At 39.8% G+C, this 16408-nt stretch overlaps 1 protein-coding gene and 1 long non-coding RNA gene across 3 annotated transcripts; one reads left to right on the top strand and one right to left on the bottom strand.

Annotated features, from left to right (window-relative positions):
- Window positions 1-1850: 1850 nt before the first annotated feature.
- On the bottom strand, window positions 1851-4722 carry gadd45aa (growth arrest and DNA-damage-inducible, alpha, a). 2 transcript variants are annotated; one of them, XM_026150765.2, is made up of 4 exons: window positions 4692-4722; window positions 3448-3549; window positions 3103-3328; window positions 1851-2832 (listed from the first exon to the last, which is right to left on the bottom strand). In XM_026150765.2, the coding sequence occupies exons 2-4, from the start codon at window positions 3546-3548 to the stop codon at window positions 2719-2721; spliced, it is 441 nt and encodes a 146-aa protein (XP_026006550.1). In that variant the 5' UTR covers window position 3549; window positions 4692-4722; the 3' UTR covers window positions 1851-2718. The 2 variants fall into 2 exon arrangements, with proteins under 2 accessions (XP_026006550.1, XP_026006549.1); XM_026150764.2 differs by lacking the exon at window positions 4692-4722 and adding an exon at window positions 4093-4263.
- LOC145421878 (uncharacterized) lies at window positions 4377-5058 on the top strand. Its single transcript, XR_013903252.1, has 2 exons — window positions 4377-4552; window positions 4685-5058. It is a non-coding gene; the product is annotated as an uncharacterized LOC145421878 (long non-coding RNA).
- Window positions 5059-16408: the final 11350 nt, after the last annotated feature.

The following is a 16408-nucleotide window of genomic DNA, read 5'->3' as shown; positions in this document are numbered from 1 at the left end:
GATTCACTTGTTGCTCTGGCTGTCATGCACCCACCAGCTTAAAAGCTCCACGAGCCCACACAGTTAGTGAAACAACTCCTAAATACTTAGGGTGTAATCGTCCATCCCGTCTATATTCTGACACTTCATCTCGAGGAGATAGTCGTCCCCTGTGATGCAAAATCCTTAGAGCAGGACAGCACTTTACTGGCTGGAGTAAATCAAGTCTTGTGCAACATCCCTGCAATGTTTAAACAGTGCTGATAAATGTGTCACGGGTCAAATTCATACGGTTGTGCAGCTGATATGTATTGTTGTGACAGGTGTGTCCTCTTGTTGATATTAATTTGTTTGCCATTAGGATAGCATCTCAGTATAACGCAGCCTAATCAAAAAGCCTTAAATAGCCATAAAGAAGAACCAACACCTCTCTGAGTCTGGGTTAAACAGCACTGATTTTTGGCTAGATGCACCTATTAAAATTATAATTGATCTTGACAGCGCACAGTGCGTTCAAATCTCAATTCATTATATTACTGCCTCAGGATATTAGGTTACATCAGCACAAGCCAAATATTCGATGTTCAGAGTGACTCAGCAGCTAACTGAACTTTGCTCTGTGTTTAAACAACAGTGAACTTTTCCCTGCAGTAGCACACGACCACCAGGTGACGATCACGAAAAGGGAAAAACATCCAGCATAAACTTCAAAGGAAGTCAAAAGTGGTATTACAGGGCTTACATCAGCCCTCCGCTGCTCACATCTTATAATAACCTTTCTTTACATCACAGAGATGCCACGTTACATCAGTCAGCGTCACTTCCTGCAGTCACAAGCCGGGCGACCTTTCACACGGTGCCAGCTAAAACTGTAAAACCACAGGGCCTGTGGGAAATTTTCTAGGGCAGGGGAACATTCTGATCTAGGTAGCACTTAGGAGTGGCTTTAAGTGCACTTTGCATTTCTGAGTGCAGTGGAGGCTTCTGGGTGATGTAGTAAAAACAGAGACCAGCTGAAGCATTACTGAGGCACTGGGTTTTGTTTTGAAGTCCAGTCCTCTGCTATATGCAGCTCAAACTGTGAGATTTAAGTAGAGCACAAAACCCACCAAACTGGCAAAGAATTAGTAAATTCATTCTGACTACAGAGAAGCAAGTCAGTCAAGTTGAGCAGCAGTAAATAATTCACACAGAGGCTGAACTGGATTGTGCAACTCAAGGACAGGCTTCTGCCCTTCTCGTGATTATGACTGTGCACTTTTAGAAGGGGATTGCCCGCCTGACTCCAGCCCTGTGACATCATCGAAACTCAACTCCAGAGAGATCACCTGCATGTGACATAGCTGGGAAGGGAAAGGGTGAGGGGGTGGCGGGAGCGCTCCAGATCATCTTGCACGAGGTTGCGTGCCAAAACCTTGTTTAGAATACGCTCCAAGTTTTTTTCCACTCCTGTTTCCAGTAAGGACTCTCTGCACATTATTGGTCCTGAGGGGAGAAGCCAGCGTATTCTGAGCAAACCCTCAAGAGACCTGCACTAGTTCTCAATATTTTATTTAATTTTTTTTTTTTTTTTTTTTTAAATGGTGTGGTACATGTTCCCCCCCTCCTGAGGAAGTCAGCTAGTGAAAATGCAAACTGCCAACAACAAATCAGAGTATTGGTGAAACGGGAACCTGTTTGGATGAATGAGCAAGGTCCTGCTGACCGAGGCAGAAGCTGGAGCAGAGAGAGCTGCGAGGATTATTGTTCTCTTCAGCTCAGAGATGGCACTGAGGCCAACATGACCCCTGTGATCCACTTGCTAAAGGTCCCATTTCAGCTCAGCTTTGCTAAAATTTCCAGAAATGCAAAGGAGAGATCAACAAACGCAGTTCTTGTTCCAAAAACAAAATACTTTTATTGACACCAATACAGATAAGTGTCTCGTATTCAGATATTACAAATATTTTTTTATATATATATATAAAAAAAAAAAAAAAAGGAAAAAAAGAAACATAAATACACTTAAATATAATTAGAAATAATTTAAATTGTAACAAAAGAACTATTTCACTTGTGGCAAGAAGCCAGCTGGTATTAGAAACACTAGATACACAGAATGTCTTCACTGGATGTGTAGCCCTTCCCTTTTTTCTCTCTTTTTTAAATATAAATTATCACAACAGCAAAGTGAACATTAACAGTTTTTAATCAAACAAGTGAAACTGCAGTAGGTCCAGTGTTTCAACGAGTGCTTTGTTTCTGCAGAGAGAGGCCGAGGCCTTGGTCCACTCAACGGCTCCACGTTCTGGTTTCCCCACACTTTTCTGACTTCTCCGTCACAGAGTCCTTTACCAAACAAACACATGATAGTATCCGTCTGTACTGTGTCCAGCCAGTGTCACATTTAAAGAAAGAAAAGAAGAAAAAAAAAACAAAACAATGCCATTTCCACCGTGTGATGATACAAGAACCTCGCCGTCTCATCTCGATTGCCAAGGCTGACAGATGCAACTCCAAACAGTCCTGTGAAAATCCAACCCCTGCTTTTTTTCCCCTCCTCATCCTTTAAATACATCATCTCATACAGACAGCAAGGTTTTTTCCCCCTCTTTTCTTCCAGGAATTTTCTTCCCCCCCAAATCAGCAGTGCTTTGGAATTTGATCTTTGGATGGTAATCTGTGTCCATCGGGGTTCACGCCTCTCTTTGTGTGCAGATAAAATTCGTCTCTGGACACATTTTTGTCGCTGGTCAAAGTTCATCGTTCAGGCAAGTTGATGATGGGTACCCACTGGTCCATGCAGCGGCTCTCTCTGCAGAATCTGCTCAGTTTGCTCAGAGCTGGGTCCTTCCATGATGTAGAATGTGGGCTCTAAAAATGCATATAAACAAAAGTATGTAAATGCCTGTTCATTTGTTTACTTCAAAGTACAGATAGTTCCTGTATGTGCTGGTAGATTCAAGGTATTTTCCTCCACCGTGATTCCTCAGAAGTCATGAGGGAGGAGTCATATTCATGTTTACTAAATTCACAAGAACAAGTACTGACATGTTTCCCATGTGAGTAAGAGTTTCAGGCATGTGCACAAAATTCTTATGGTTTTAGCTATAAAACCACATAGATAGAGGAAGAGACACTTACAGTGACAAGGACACAGTGGAGGTCCAAAGGTTCGCCCCCGCTCTGTTTTCCACCTCCCCCACCACCCAATATTTGTGCCAGGCGCCTGGTGTTGTTGACTTTCAGGATGTTGATGTCATTCTCGCAGCAAAAAGCCTGAATGAGAGTAAAGTGGATCTGCAGGGCCACGTCTTTAACGTCCTCTTCATCTGCAGCCAGGACGCACAGAACCACATTATCAGGGTCTCTGCGGGAAAGAGAGAGAGGCGCTGTTAGTCTATGAGGTCATGCATGTACATGCTGCATGGGCTGCTTTCACACAGGGGCAACTTGTTGCAAACTTCAGAACAGATACGTTGCACTTACACATTGAGCGACTTGGCAGCCTCGTAGACGCCGACTGTAATGCCTCCCTGTGGCAGCGCAGAGGTGAGGACTTCCTCCAAAGCTTTGGCCACCGTGTCCATTCTGCAACACACAGTTTCACTTTAACAAACGTTGCAACAGCAGTTTTAACACACACACATAAACCCAAGGAAAACCCCCACCGTACTCTGTCTGGGTAGCGTTAGCTAATCGGACTCCTAGCTAACCAGCCGGTATTCCCTGACTTCGAGCACAACTGACAGCCGTGCAAGGTTTGTTTAACCACTAAAAAAAAAACAAAAAAAACAAGCTAACTCTTGTCAGTTTTGCGGTTTGAGTCCCTTTGACTAGCTTTAATTAGCTCTCCAGTGAGAAATCTGGTGTTTTTCGGTCACCTAAAAGCACACAGCAGCAGCTACGTTAGCTAAGTGGAGACCGGGGCTCGCGACCGGAGCGGTTAACTGAAAAGACACCGGACTGTAGCACCGACAGCTCGCTGAGAAACACCGTCCACACAGCAGCTACAGGCAAACCCCCCCACAAACCTGGATTTATCTTTATCGTGCACTTATCTAATTAATGCATGCGATTAGCTGCACATAAACCACATCAACCTTTAAAATACAAATAATCCAAATTATTTACCTTTCCTGAGAATAATCCGCATTTAGTTCCTCAAATGTCATGTTGTACATAAAATCCAAATCCACCTTTAGCGCAAACAGTACAGTGCTGGTGAGGTATCCTAGTGTCTTCTCGACTTGACACACTTTTTTTTATCTTTACTCCACTGTGCTGCAACTGAGAGATAAATCTGGCAACTTCACATTATAAGAGTCCGAGAGAAAGCCCGGCTCTCTCCATTGGTGGTATGCTAATTCTCCTGCTGTGGGATTGGACACATAGGACAGCAGGCGTGTCTGTCTCTTGTCGGGTTACTACCGCAACTGTAGCTGTCTGCTGACCTCCCAACAGTTACACAAAACTACTATTCACTCATATTTCCTCACTAACCTGACTGCAGCTATGTATGTGTGTATGTACAAAGCTTTAGCCTTAATGTTGCCGGTGACCCACTACTGAAGCCAAACCTTGTCCAGCACAGGTATGATTTTATGATGATACAATGACGTAAAGCAACGTTAGAGCAGCCCGACACGAAACAACACGCTATGTTTGAAACTTCATCACTGAAAGCGAGTGTTTAATAAAATAAAGTGTGAAAAATCTGCTGCAGAACTCACCCTCACTTCCGGACAGGACACAGCGGACATCAGGACAACTGCATGGCAACGGGACGCCGCTTAGGAAAGCTGCCCTCTGATTGGTCGACAGTAGAGCGTGCGAAAACACACCGAAACCGCGCGCGAGATCTAAAAAGGACTGGCGCGAGAAAGACCAGCGAGTGGAGGCAAGACTCTTGTGACCCACTTACATCACCTGAGCTACTAAAGCAACGGTTCCTTTACAAAACAGCACTGCCCATCCCTTCCTGTTTCATTTAGATTTAAGCTTTGATTCCAAAGTAAGAATTTTCTTTTTATCATGCAGAGACAAAAGTAAATAAATAAATAACTAAATAAAATAAAAATAAAATAAAAGAATAAATAAGATTTGGTTGCCTACAATTTTCCCAATATTTGAGATATTACAGCAGTTTAAAAGTAAGTAGGTATATTTATTTTTCTAAAGCAAATTTAAAACTAAAGTGCTTTACAGTAAAACAAAATAGTATAAATGGGTTTATGCTACACACTTTCACAATGTTTAAATGAAATAACCTGAAAGCAACCAATCCTCCAATCACAGTTCCAGACATCAGTTTCTCATATAGCTTGACAGAGAACTGATGTCATTCCAGAGTTTTGAAATAAGCTATGACCACAGGATGATCAGAAGTGACTGAGAAGCAGACCTTAATGGTCTTGAGGGAATATATGGCCACAGCATACTACATATACAGTTGCAAGACTTTTTAAAGGCTTTACACACAAATATGGCTCCTAACACAGAGCTCTCTTTTTCGTTCCAGTCAGTAATCTGGCTGCAGCATTTTGGACTAATTGTATATGGGAAAGAGATGATTGTCATTGTAACCTTACTATGACCACTATTATTTAAAATCTAATTACAGAGAAACTTTGGTTGGTTAAATGTAGTTAAATGTAGTAAGCTAGTAGTAGCTAAGCTCACCTTTACATCACTTTTCCAAACCAACAACAGTATTTATTTGATTAAAAATTGTATTCAGATTCAAGTTTTGTTGTGAAATTTAAAGCCAAATGTAAGAAACCCTTAAACCAGATTAATATCCTGTTAAATGTTTAAAATCTGGGTTTGTATTATAGTTGAAAATAAAATAATTTAGCTTTTCCATTGGTTTTTCAATATATTTGTAATCTTCAGTGTCATTTATTTTAATGATGTTGATATTTAGGAGCAGCAACGATGCTCCACCTGAGCATCGTTGCTGCTCCAGGTGGAGGAGTTTAGGTATCTCAGGGTCTTGTTCACAAGTGAGCGGAGAGCCACTCCAAAGGGTGGCTGGCCTCTCCCTTAGAGAGAGGGTGAGAAGTTCAATCATTCAAGAGGGGCTCAGACTAGAACTGCTACTCATCAAAAGGAGCCAGTTGAGGTGGTTCAGGCTTCTAACTTTAGGCGTCTCCCAGGTGAGACGTTCCAGGCATGTACCACCAGGAGGAGTCCCTGCTGCCCCTGTGACCCGGCCGCCGATAAGTGGAAGAAAATGGATGGGTGGATGACATAATTGTTTATATCACATGTACAGTTTTTGGTAACAGTGTAATAATGTAGCTTGATTGTCTATCTTGAGGTCTGTTTTATAGCAAATGTATAAAAAGTTTTAAGAAGAGCAAATACAAGTTGGTGTTCTAAAGAATATAGTTGTTTCCTTGCAGCAGGAGAGATGAGCTCTCCTTCATAGATGGTGCAGTCAGTGAGGATGGTCACCTGCAGGGTGAAGGTTATTGGATCTCCAAACCACATCAACTGCTTCTCAAATTAAGAAAGTTGGGGCAATGTTAAAGACTTTCTGCTGCACCTACATTTAGATTACCCAAATCCATGACAGTCATTCAGGGAGTAATGCCTAAAACATCCTCAAAAATATTACAACGTACCAAGCTTCTGGGTCTGAATGCAAAACAGATACGCTGTTTGAGCCTCCTTGAGACTGCAGTTGTTGCTGAACAATAAATACATTTTATATTTCGGGAGACAGACACTATCTCTACTTTTAAGATTAGGCTTAAAACTTTCCTTTTTTCTAAAGCATATAGTTAGGGCTGGACCAGGTGACCCTGAATCCTCCCTTTGTTATGCTGCAATAGATGTAGGCTGCCGGGGGATTCCCATGATGCATTGAGTTTTTCCTTTCCAGTCACCTTTCTCACTCACTATGTATTAATAGACCTCTCTGCATTGAATCATATCTGTTATTAACCTCTGTCTCTCTTCCACAGCATGTCTTTATCCTGTCTTCCTTCTCTCACCCCAACCGGTCGCAGCAGATGACCGCCCCTCCCTGAGCCTGGTTCTGCTGGAGGTTTCTTCCTGTTAAAAGGGAGTTTTTCCTTCCCACTGTCGCCAAAGTGCTTGCTCATAGGGGGTCATATGATTGTTGGGTTTTTCTCTGTATCTATGAAGCGCCTTGAGGCGACTTTTGTTGTGATTTGGCGCTATATAAATAAAATTGAATTGAATTGAATTGAATTGAATATTGATTATATCAATGATGTAACTTGCAATACAAATTTATGGGAGGCTTCTGTTCACTAGAACAGTATCCAGCATATTGGCTGATATACTTTATTGCATCTGAAAATAAAAGTTGGGCTGATTTTTCATTGCCTCAAAAGAAATGTTTATAATTATTATTTTGTAATCATACTTACACACTGTGTTTATATTGATTAAGTGTTGCACTAGAAATTGCTTAAGCTCAAGGATGATAATGTAATGTGATTAAGTTAACCCATTAAGAAATGTTTATGTCAGTAGATAAACATTAAGTATTGCTCACTCAGAAAAATGATTTTTAGTACTGTGTACTCACAATAAATAAGTTATCCTAACTTACTCTTAAGTACGCTTTACTTAGTTTTTTTCAGGAAATGAGTTTATGTAATTTTTTTTAAAGTTCTGGGAACTAATTAGACTTTACAGTGTAGGCTAAATCTTTCTGTTTAATCAGGCCTTCCGTTTTTAATTTTCCTTTGTTATTTATGTTTTTTAATTTTAATTTTTATTCTGTTTGAATATGGTTCTAATATTCGTGTTTTAATTGTCATTGTGAGTTTTATGTCTGTGAAAAGCGCTGTATAAATACTTCGAATTCTCAAAGTTAGTATATTTGGAAGTCTTCTCTTTTCTGTCCCAGTAAAACCATTAGTCACTGAATAAAGCTAAATATAATATAATGACATAACATGATGTGCTGGCCTGTCACAGGAGCACATTCAGTGAGAGACTGAGGTTATCCAAACGCACCACTGAATGACACAATAGATCATTCCTGTCCGTGGCTAAAGTTAAAGTATCTTATGGATAGAATTAGCAATATTAGCTACTTAAAGTAGGGTAATTTGGTGTGATTTTGTATTCTGTTGTTGGTTAGTGTAGTTTAAAATCTATTTCCTAAATAAATAAAACTATTTTACCTGAATGCATTTTTATTCCTAGTTTCATGTAAATGTTCCTGACCAGCATCTACTTTTTTGAGCCTTATCTTGGCCTTGCTGTTATCCTGAATACAGACTTTACATTAATAAAAGAAAGCTGCTATTCATATCCCATATCCTGTATGCACTTGTGTTTTGATTGTTCAACATCTCAGTAACTCACCTCTGTGCAAACATCGGATGATCAGATGGCTTCTTCATACCACAGTTTCCCAGTTTCTCTCCCTCCACTGAGCATTTCCAGGTTTCTCAAGAGCAGGATAAAGAGCTTACACAGTTTTCTGACACTTGGATACAGGATACACACAACACTGGTACAGTCTACCAGTGTGTACATAGCTTACTTACTGATACCTGGACAGTTATATATTCAGGGTAGCTTAAACAACAGTGGTCGCATTGTGACAAGTGGCAAGTTACTCCTGGACAACACATGGAAAATATAAAAAAAAAAGTTAAAGGAAACCATTCTGCAGATGGTAGGGGGTGTTATGCTGCCCCTTGGTGGCTGCAGACAAAAATTACTGTGGAAATATCTTCGCTCTGTGACAGCTCGGATAGGTTGCACATTTCTCAACATACCATAGTCCACGATTACTTTATGGTTAAATGTGTTTTGCTTGGAGTATCAAGCTTAAAAATGTATTCTTGTCCTATTGTTTTTATTTAAGGTAGCAATTAATAATTTTTATCACATTAAGAAAATGGTTAAGCTACTTTACTGCTTAACAAAGACATCAGGTGTATCCAATGAACAAGACTTAACTAGAAACAAGAGTGGGGGGGTCGATCCAAATATCAATAGAATCAATGCCAGTGCTTGTATTGATATCAGATCGATTCTAGTGGTAGCGATAGGATCAATTCTTTGTTTCTATCCTCTAAGTACAGTATATATAAATATGTAGAGATATTTTTTCACACATGCATGTTGAAAAATATCTGAACCTTTTGGTGTTGATTGTCATGTCTATTTTATTTATAGCCTATAGCACATTTAAACAACAGAAGCTGACACAAAGTACTACAGAGACAGGAACAGTTTCACAATACATGAAAAGCTGAAAGGTGTGTTTTGTTGAATTAACTCATTATGTAAGAAAGTAAAAATCCCTGTGATTTAGCAGTCATTAAAATATGTTCTCAATGTGTAAATAAATAATGACTCATCTCATCAGTCATGACACACTGCTCGGCCATAAGCTGCCTTTGTAGAATAAAAGCATCGGCAATGCTGGCCCTGTATTTACTTGGTTTGGTCAAACCAAAATTTGAAATATCGCACAGCTCTACTAGAAACATGTTTTATTTGCAGAAACATACAAAACTAATCGGCTTTCCTGACCTACAGTGTAATGGCTCAAAGCCATGAAGGTCAAAAATTATAAATAATTCATACTGAAGAAATCTATCATTCTTCCATCACTGTCTGCTACACATAAAGACCATCTCCAAGAATGAAGCACGATATCTGATATCTGTGACTGATATCTGCCTCCTAACTTGGATACTGGTTTCAACCTTTTTTGGTGCTAAGGTACGTCAGAGGTCAAACCACAGATCAACATCATCACCACAGATCTTTAGAGCACAGCAATTGTAATGTAAACATACTGATAATTGTTAAATATTTTAATGGTTTTGTAGCAGTATGCTTAAAAGCATGAGATAAAATTCATAATAGGTGCAATAATATAGCAAATAAGCATTTTCTGTTAGTGTTCCTGTGATATCATCAACCACAAAAGGGACCGATGTCATACACAGGTACACCAGTTTGACTGCTTGTTAATATAACTATCTAATCAGCCAATCATATCGCAACAACTCAATGCATAGACATGGTCCAGGCAACCTGCTGAAGTTCAACCTGAGCATCAGAATGGGGATGAAAGGTTATTTAAATGACTTTGAATGTGACATGGCTGTAGGTGTCAGACAGGCTGCTCTGAGTATCTCAGAAACCCTAGAGATGGTTTATGATCTGCTGGGATTTTCCCAGAGAATAGTGTGAGAAATAGAAACTGTCCAGTAAGCAGCAGTTCTCTTGGTGAAAATACCTTGTTGATGTCAGAGGTGAAATGAGAATGGCAACAGGAACTCAGAAACTTGTTACAGCAAAGGTATGCAGAAGAGATTAGATTAGATTAGATTAGATTAGATAGACCTTTATTAATCCCTCGGGTGGGTTCCTCTGGGAAATTCGATTTCCAAAAAAGCACAGCACCGACAGAAGTTACAGAGTTATACACAGACACATATATATAAATACAGAAACAAATATAAATAAAATATACGAAGGGGATAAATAGAATAAATAGGAATAAAAATAAAAATACAAGTGAATTGCACATTTCAAGTATTGAGTCTATTGCACCGTTGACTATTTACAAAAGTATTGCACAAAAGGTATTGCACAGTGAGGTGAAGAGGCACTACAGCTTAGTTGTTCCCTCCTTTGTCCTCCTGTTTCCCCTCCCTCTCCCCTCCAGAGAGGAGTTAAACAGTCTGATGGCGTGTGGGACAAAGGAGTTTTTAAGTCTGTTAGTTCTTGTCTTTGGGAGAAGCAACCTGTCACTGAACAGACTCTTCTGGTTGTTAATGGCCGTGTGCAGAGGATGTCTGGCATTGTTCATAATGTCCAGCAGTTTCTTTAATGTCCTTTTCTCTGCCACTGTCACCAGAGTGTCCAGCTTCATGCCGACCACAGAGCTAGCCCTCCTGATCAGTTTCTCCAGCCTGGATGAGCGTCTCTGAACCTCTGTTGAACCTTGGTGGACTATAGAAGCGGAAGACAACTCCTGTTAGCTTAAAACAGAAAACTGAGGCTGCATTTTGCACAAGGTCACCAAAATTGGACAAGAGAAGACTGAAAAAATAGCACACCATATCATAAAACTCTGATAAAATCGAACTGGTATCTGGAACATGACAATAAGTTCAATGTACTCAAAACTAATGTCAGTGTCCTGTACAGTGCGTCATGGTGAAAACACATATAAGTTATTCTATATATGTATTTCACCAACACAAGCAGTGAAAACTCTAACTCAACTTGAACTGGGCTTAATGCAGTTCTCTGATTTGTCCAGTAGAGGGGGATAGATGTCAGATGTTGGATCACCAAGGCAGCGCCTCAAAGTTTCCAGGACTACATCATCCTTATCACAGATGAACACAGTATGTTTTCATATTACTGTACTAGCTGAGTATTTTGATTGAATGGTCCTCCAAACCGGATGTTCTGCTGTGTTAATTATATGCAGACCTTTCAGATAAATGCACAGAAATGTAAAAATGACAGTGGGTCAACTCGCACTATGCTACTTTGAACCCGTGAGTAAAATCTGCTGACTGGAAATTGTTCAGTATCCTTGCAATAAGTTTATATTTTAATTTAGCTCATGTGCTTGGCTCTATCTAACCACAAATTTAGATAAACAATGCTGGGAAGAAGACTAAAAAAAGTACTTTCAACCACTAGTATGATTTTCTAATATCGGCAATGATACATATTTGATGATGGTATATGAGAATAGGAGATTTATTGTTAAATATAACAGTGAAATATAATGATATGAATCTAACCTAGTTTGATAGATAATACAGCTGATTTTGGAAATCAGCTGTATTAAATTTCCAACAGTGAAAATACATTATTAATCTTATATTTTAAATATTGTTGAGCACTCACAACCGATAACATCTCATCTCATCTTCAGAGTTGAGATATTCGAGCACGTTTTAGGAGCAAAAAAAAAAGAAAAAAGAAAAGACAGAAAAACATGACGATGTTTTGTTAAGATCCACCTGATAAACATAAAACTAAACTCAACAGGGAGGAAAATGCAAACAAATCCTCCTATGTACCTGACAGTCCACCCTACCATTCATCAGGGGACATTTCCAAGTCGTGCACTTTTTTGCAGATTTAACATGGACCCACCACTGGGAGAAAAATGGGACAAGGTGTGCAAACTGAAAGCCTTAAGACTGCGTGACAGCCGTGATAAATGCAGCACCCACTGACACAGCTATGGAAATAGACAAAAGATACCTTTGTCTTGTCACAATAATCCTAATCTGTTTGAAGATGGGCCACATTAGAGGGAACGAGAGAGAAAGGAAGAGAGGAGAAAAAAGAAAGAAAGAAACACAGCCTGGAAAGCAGATTTCTGGTCAGCAGTGATAAATGTTACTACATCAGGAAACGCGGCTCAGTATGATGTTTCCCTCTAATGGCCTGATTGCTCAATTAATTCTGTGGCTCGCTCTTTGCCGGCCCCCTTTAATGTGGAAACAGCTATATTTTCTCCCAGATTAGTATAGATACACGCTGACAGTCTGCGCTGCTCAAGGTATTTGGGAGGTATAATTCATTCATAATGCCACAATGCACCCCATCTATCATCTCAGGTTTTCCATCCACTAACTTGCCGCTTGCTCCCTCCTCTCATTCCAGGCTGCTGGCTCTTGTGGGGCGGGTGGAGGAGGCGGACGGAGCTAAACTCACACCCTGGTGGTGATGTGTTTGTCTGTGTGCATATATGCGATTTAGCAAAAACGGGGAGGTGTTGGTGTTGGTGGGGTGAGATATGAAAACTCTTAAGATATGAAGTGTGTGTATGTGCGCGCGCTATCGGGGTGTGTGGGCTTGTGGGGCTTGCAAGGTTGTGAGGTCGGCAGCTTCTCTTCTCCTGATGAATTAGCTGGCATATGCAAGCGATGAATTACCAGGCAATGGGAGTCAATTATCCAAAGAAGAAAGAAAGAAAAAAAAAAGAAACATGGACCCTGTGCCTGTGGCCCCGGGGTCCCTTTTCCAATTCAGAGTGATTTTCCTAAAATGTAGAAGGGAAGAGAGGAGAAGCAGCCTTGAAGGAGTGAGAGCGGGATGATGAGGGCTGGAAAATAAAGAGAACGAATGAAACTGCTATATGTGTGTGTGTGTGTGTGTGTGTCCCATTCCACCCTCCTCACCTATTTCCATCCATTCCCTCTCTCCCCGATCAAATCCAAAAGGCAAAGCGCAGTGTGAAAATGCAAAAGGCTATTATCAGGCCTTCAGAGTACACAAATGCCACTTATGATGGATGAGTGTGGGATTTAGAAAGGCCTCCTGTCAAACACCAGCTATTTCCCCTCCATAAGTGACCCTCTCTTTTCCTCACTTGTCTCTTGTATCAGAACCATATCGGGCCCCCGGTTGAAATAAGTGGAAGACATTTGTAATGTACTGAAATAGGTGTACACACACAGTGTCCCCTGCTGTTTTTGCCATTTAATTGCTAACCTGTTTTAGAGGGGAGAGGGTAAGATCGAGTGCTGCTGGGATCTAATATTTTTGAGAACAAGAGGAAAGGTGCGCTGATCACACACTGTAACAAATTGCTGTAAGAATACAGGAAAAATACAGTATTCAACCTTTACAATTGAATACTGTACAATGATACACTACATATATATTTTTAAATTGAATTTAGTAGTGATGTGCTCAATTAAAAAAAACACCAAAACATTTGTGTTTAGTTTGTTGCTTTGAGGCGAGAAAAGAAAAGAGGATGATATAAGCTCAAAATGGGCAAGCAAAGCCAAATGTCACTTAGACTTTGATTTTTGTGAACGTGCTATGTGGTTCTCAGTGATTGTTGTTAAGTTTTAGATACATCCGTGTGCCACAGTGATCAAAACAGCTAAAGCAAATACTCAAGTCAAGACAGCTTTCATTTTAAGGCTGGTTTGAATAAACTTTAATTAAAGATGCACAACTGTAACTGTGAGATGAAACCGAATCACAAAAATGCTGAGAGCTTGAGAGGTCAGCATGAACAATTATGCTTTCAAAGATACAGATTTACAGGAATTTAAAACTAAAATTTAAAGCTTCTATTCATATATATACATTTTTTACAGGAAGAAACCTTTATTGCAGATTACAGTAGCCACAGTGTAAAGGGATGGTTTGCGTGCTGGTAAATCCAGCAGCGAGCACTTAAGCAGTAACCTTAGCAGGAATCACTATGGCTTCTGCTCGTTTGCATTTTACATACAGCACCAGTAAGGAAAGATTAGAAACTCAGCTGTGAAATGGAAGAAAGTAAACTGCAGCACTGAGCAAAGACGAGAAGATTTCACTGAACTGTCGCACTTTAGGTAGCTGAAGACACTCACTATAAAATAATTATATCCGTAGACTGACTGTGTGCAACTATTATCTTTCCTAAAGTTGCTTTCGATAGACCAATTTAATCACAATAGTTGGACTCACTGTGTAAGGAAACTGAAAATTGAAAAGACAAGAAAAGAAAAGAGGATGATATAAACTCAAAACGGGCAAGCAGAGCCAAATGTCATTAACGGTTTTAAATCCTAAACTTTCTGGCTGCCAAAACAAATTACCATTAACAAAAGATTCTTAAGTTACAAGAACGAGTTAAGATGGAGAGTGTGTGTTAAAGCTGGAGAGAGTTCCCAGTGAAATAGAAAAGAGGGATATAAGAATAAAACAAAAGACAGTTATACGCTAATGTTTAGCACCGAACGACTGGCCTCTGCAAAGACTGTTATGAGGGTAACGCTTGATATGAACCATTAACACCAAGTCCAGAAAAATCTAAACACAGCAACACAACCTTCACAAAAACACTAAGAATACAGCAAAAATACAGTGCTTTGCATTTAAATGATATACTCAGGAGACAGTTTATTAGTTTATTACTCTCACAAAGACATTTTAGCTTATATTCAATGCTTTATTATATGTTACAGCTTGTTATTTGCAGAGGTGGGAAGTAACGAAGTACTTAAGTAGAATTTTCAGATATCTGTACTTTACTTTAGTATTTATTTTTCGGAAAACTTTTTACCTTTACTCCGAACATTTTTAAACAAATATCTGCACTTTCTACATTTTCAAAACAGGCTCGTTAGTTTTGCTTAAATGATTTTTTTTTTGGAGTCATTTCATGTCACTTTCAAGCAAAAAAAACAACAATTTGAGCCTGAAGGGAAAAGCCAGTCCTGTTCCTGTATTAATCGCCAGGAGATGTTGTTTAAAAGAGATGAAAGAGACAAAACCGTGAGCCATAATCAGGGATTAAAGTGGGCTTGCTTTGTTAATTATTTAATTTTTGAGCACAACACCAGAACAAGTTGTGGCTGCGTCTAGCTATAGCCCCACCGAAGGCAAAGAGCGAGCATAAAGGGAAACTCAACAAACATAGCAACCACACAGTGTGTTTGCTATGCATATTGTAAATAATATTACATGTAATTAACACAGGAGATTACATTTGGGTGAGGCGGGCAATAACCAAAGAGTTAAATAGAATGTAAAATTTGCATGAGACACAACTAAAAACGAATTTTCTAAGTAAATGTTCTAGTATTTATATAGTACCTTTTTCTCCATTTGAGCACTCAAAGTGTTTTGTACTGCAAGTCAAAATCAATACCTAAGTGCTTTCTAACATTCACACACACACACGCACACACTCACAGTATGTTGGAAACATCAGGAGCAACTCTGAGTGCAGTATCTTTCCCAAGGATACTTCAGCATGTGGACATTCTGTCAGGCATCAATCCACTGACCTTCCTGCCAGCAGATGACCTGCTCTAACAGTAAAACAGTAAGTAACAAAAAGAGGCATACTGAATACTGTCTGACAATTATAATATAAATCATATCATCAACTTCACCAGAATTAAATCTCTTTTAGGTTTAAGGGAATCCAAAACTCAAATCCACACAACCCTGGGACTATCGCACAAGGAGTTGGTGATGGTGATGTAGGGTTTTTGTTAGAGATGGCAATGTTTTTCAGTATCAGCATCATAGTGTGGAGAACTCCTTGGTTTTTATACTTTTGTGGAGGAGGATAAAACTGAAGGACAACAGAAATTTAGGGTTAATAGACGCAATAAAAATGCAGTTTCTTAAAAGGACCTGAAATAAATTTGGTCTCTAGTATTTCCTAACATTGATACATAAGTCCTGACTCTGAATGTGTATTCTGCCTCTCATGATGCTGTCGACGAATGTCTCTTCCTCTGCACACACTGATTTCAGTACGAGTTTCCACACTGCACGGTGGTACATCTCTGCTATTCTCCGCACTCACAGTTTTCCTCTGGGACTATCAGCCCCGTCACTTCCTCTATTACCCCCTCACACACCCTTACATCCTCCTACACACACTCTCACGCACACATCATCTCCCTCCCACCCCGCGGCGACATGCGCTCCACAATGGAGAACA

Source organism: Astatotilapia calliptera, chromosome 18, assembly GCF_964374335.1.
Source record: "Astatotilapia calliptera chromosome 18, fAstCal68.1, whole genome shotgun sequence".
In the NCBI taxonomy this organism is placed as follows: Eukaryota; Metazoa; Chordata; class Actinopteri; order Cichliformes; family Cichlidae; genus Astatotilapia; species Astatotilapia calliptera.
This window is presented reverse-complemented; position numbering and strand designations above follow the sequence as displayed.

Coding starts and splice junctions, on each gene's coding strand:
- gadd45aa (XM_026150764.2), bottom strand. CDS start 4,142: ATGTACAACATGACATTTGAGGAACTAAATGCGGATTATTCTCAGGAA. Junction 3,550..4,092: donor GCGGATTATTCTCAGGAAAG/GTAAATAATTTG, acceptor TGTGTGTTGCAG/AATGGACACGGTGGCCAAAG. Junction 3,329..3,447: donor GCTGCCAAGTCGCTCAATGT/GTAAGTGCAACG, acceptor TCTTTCCCGCAG/AGACCCTGATAATGTGGTTC.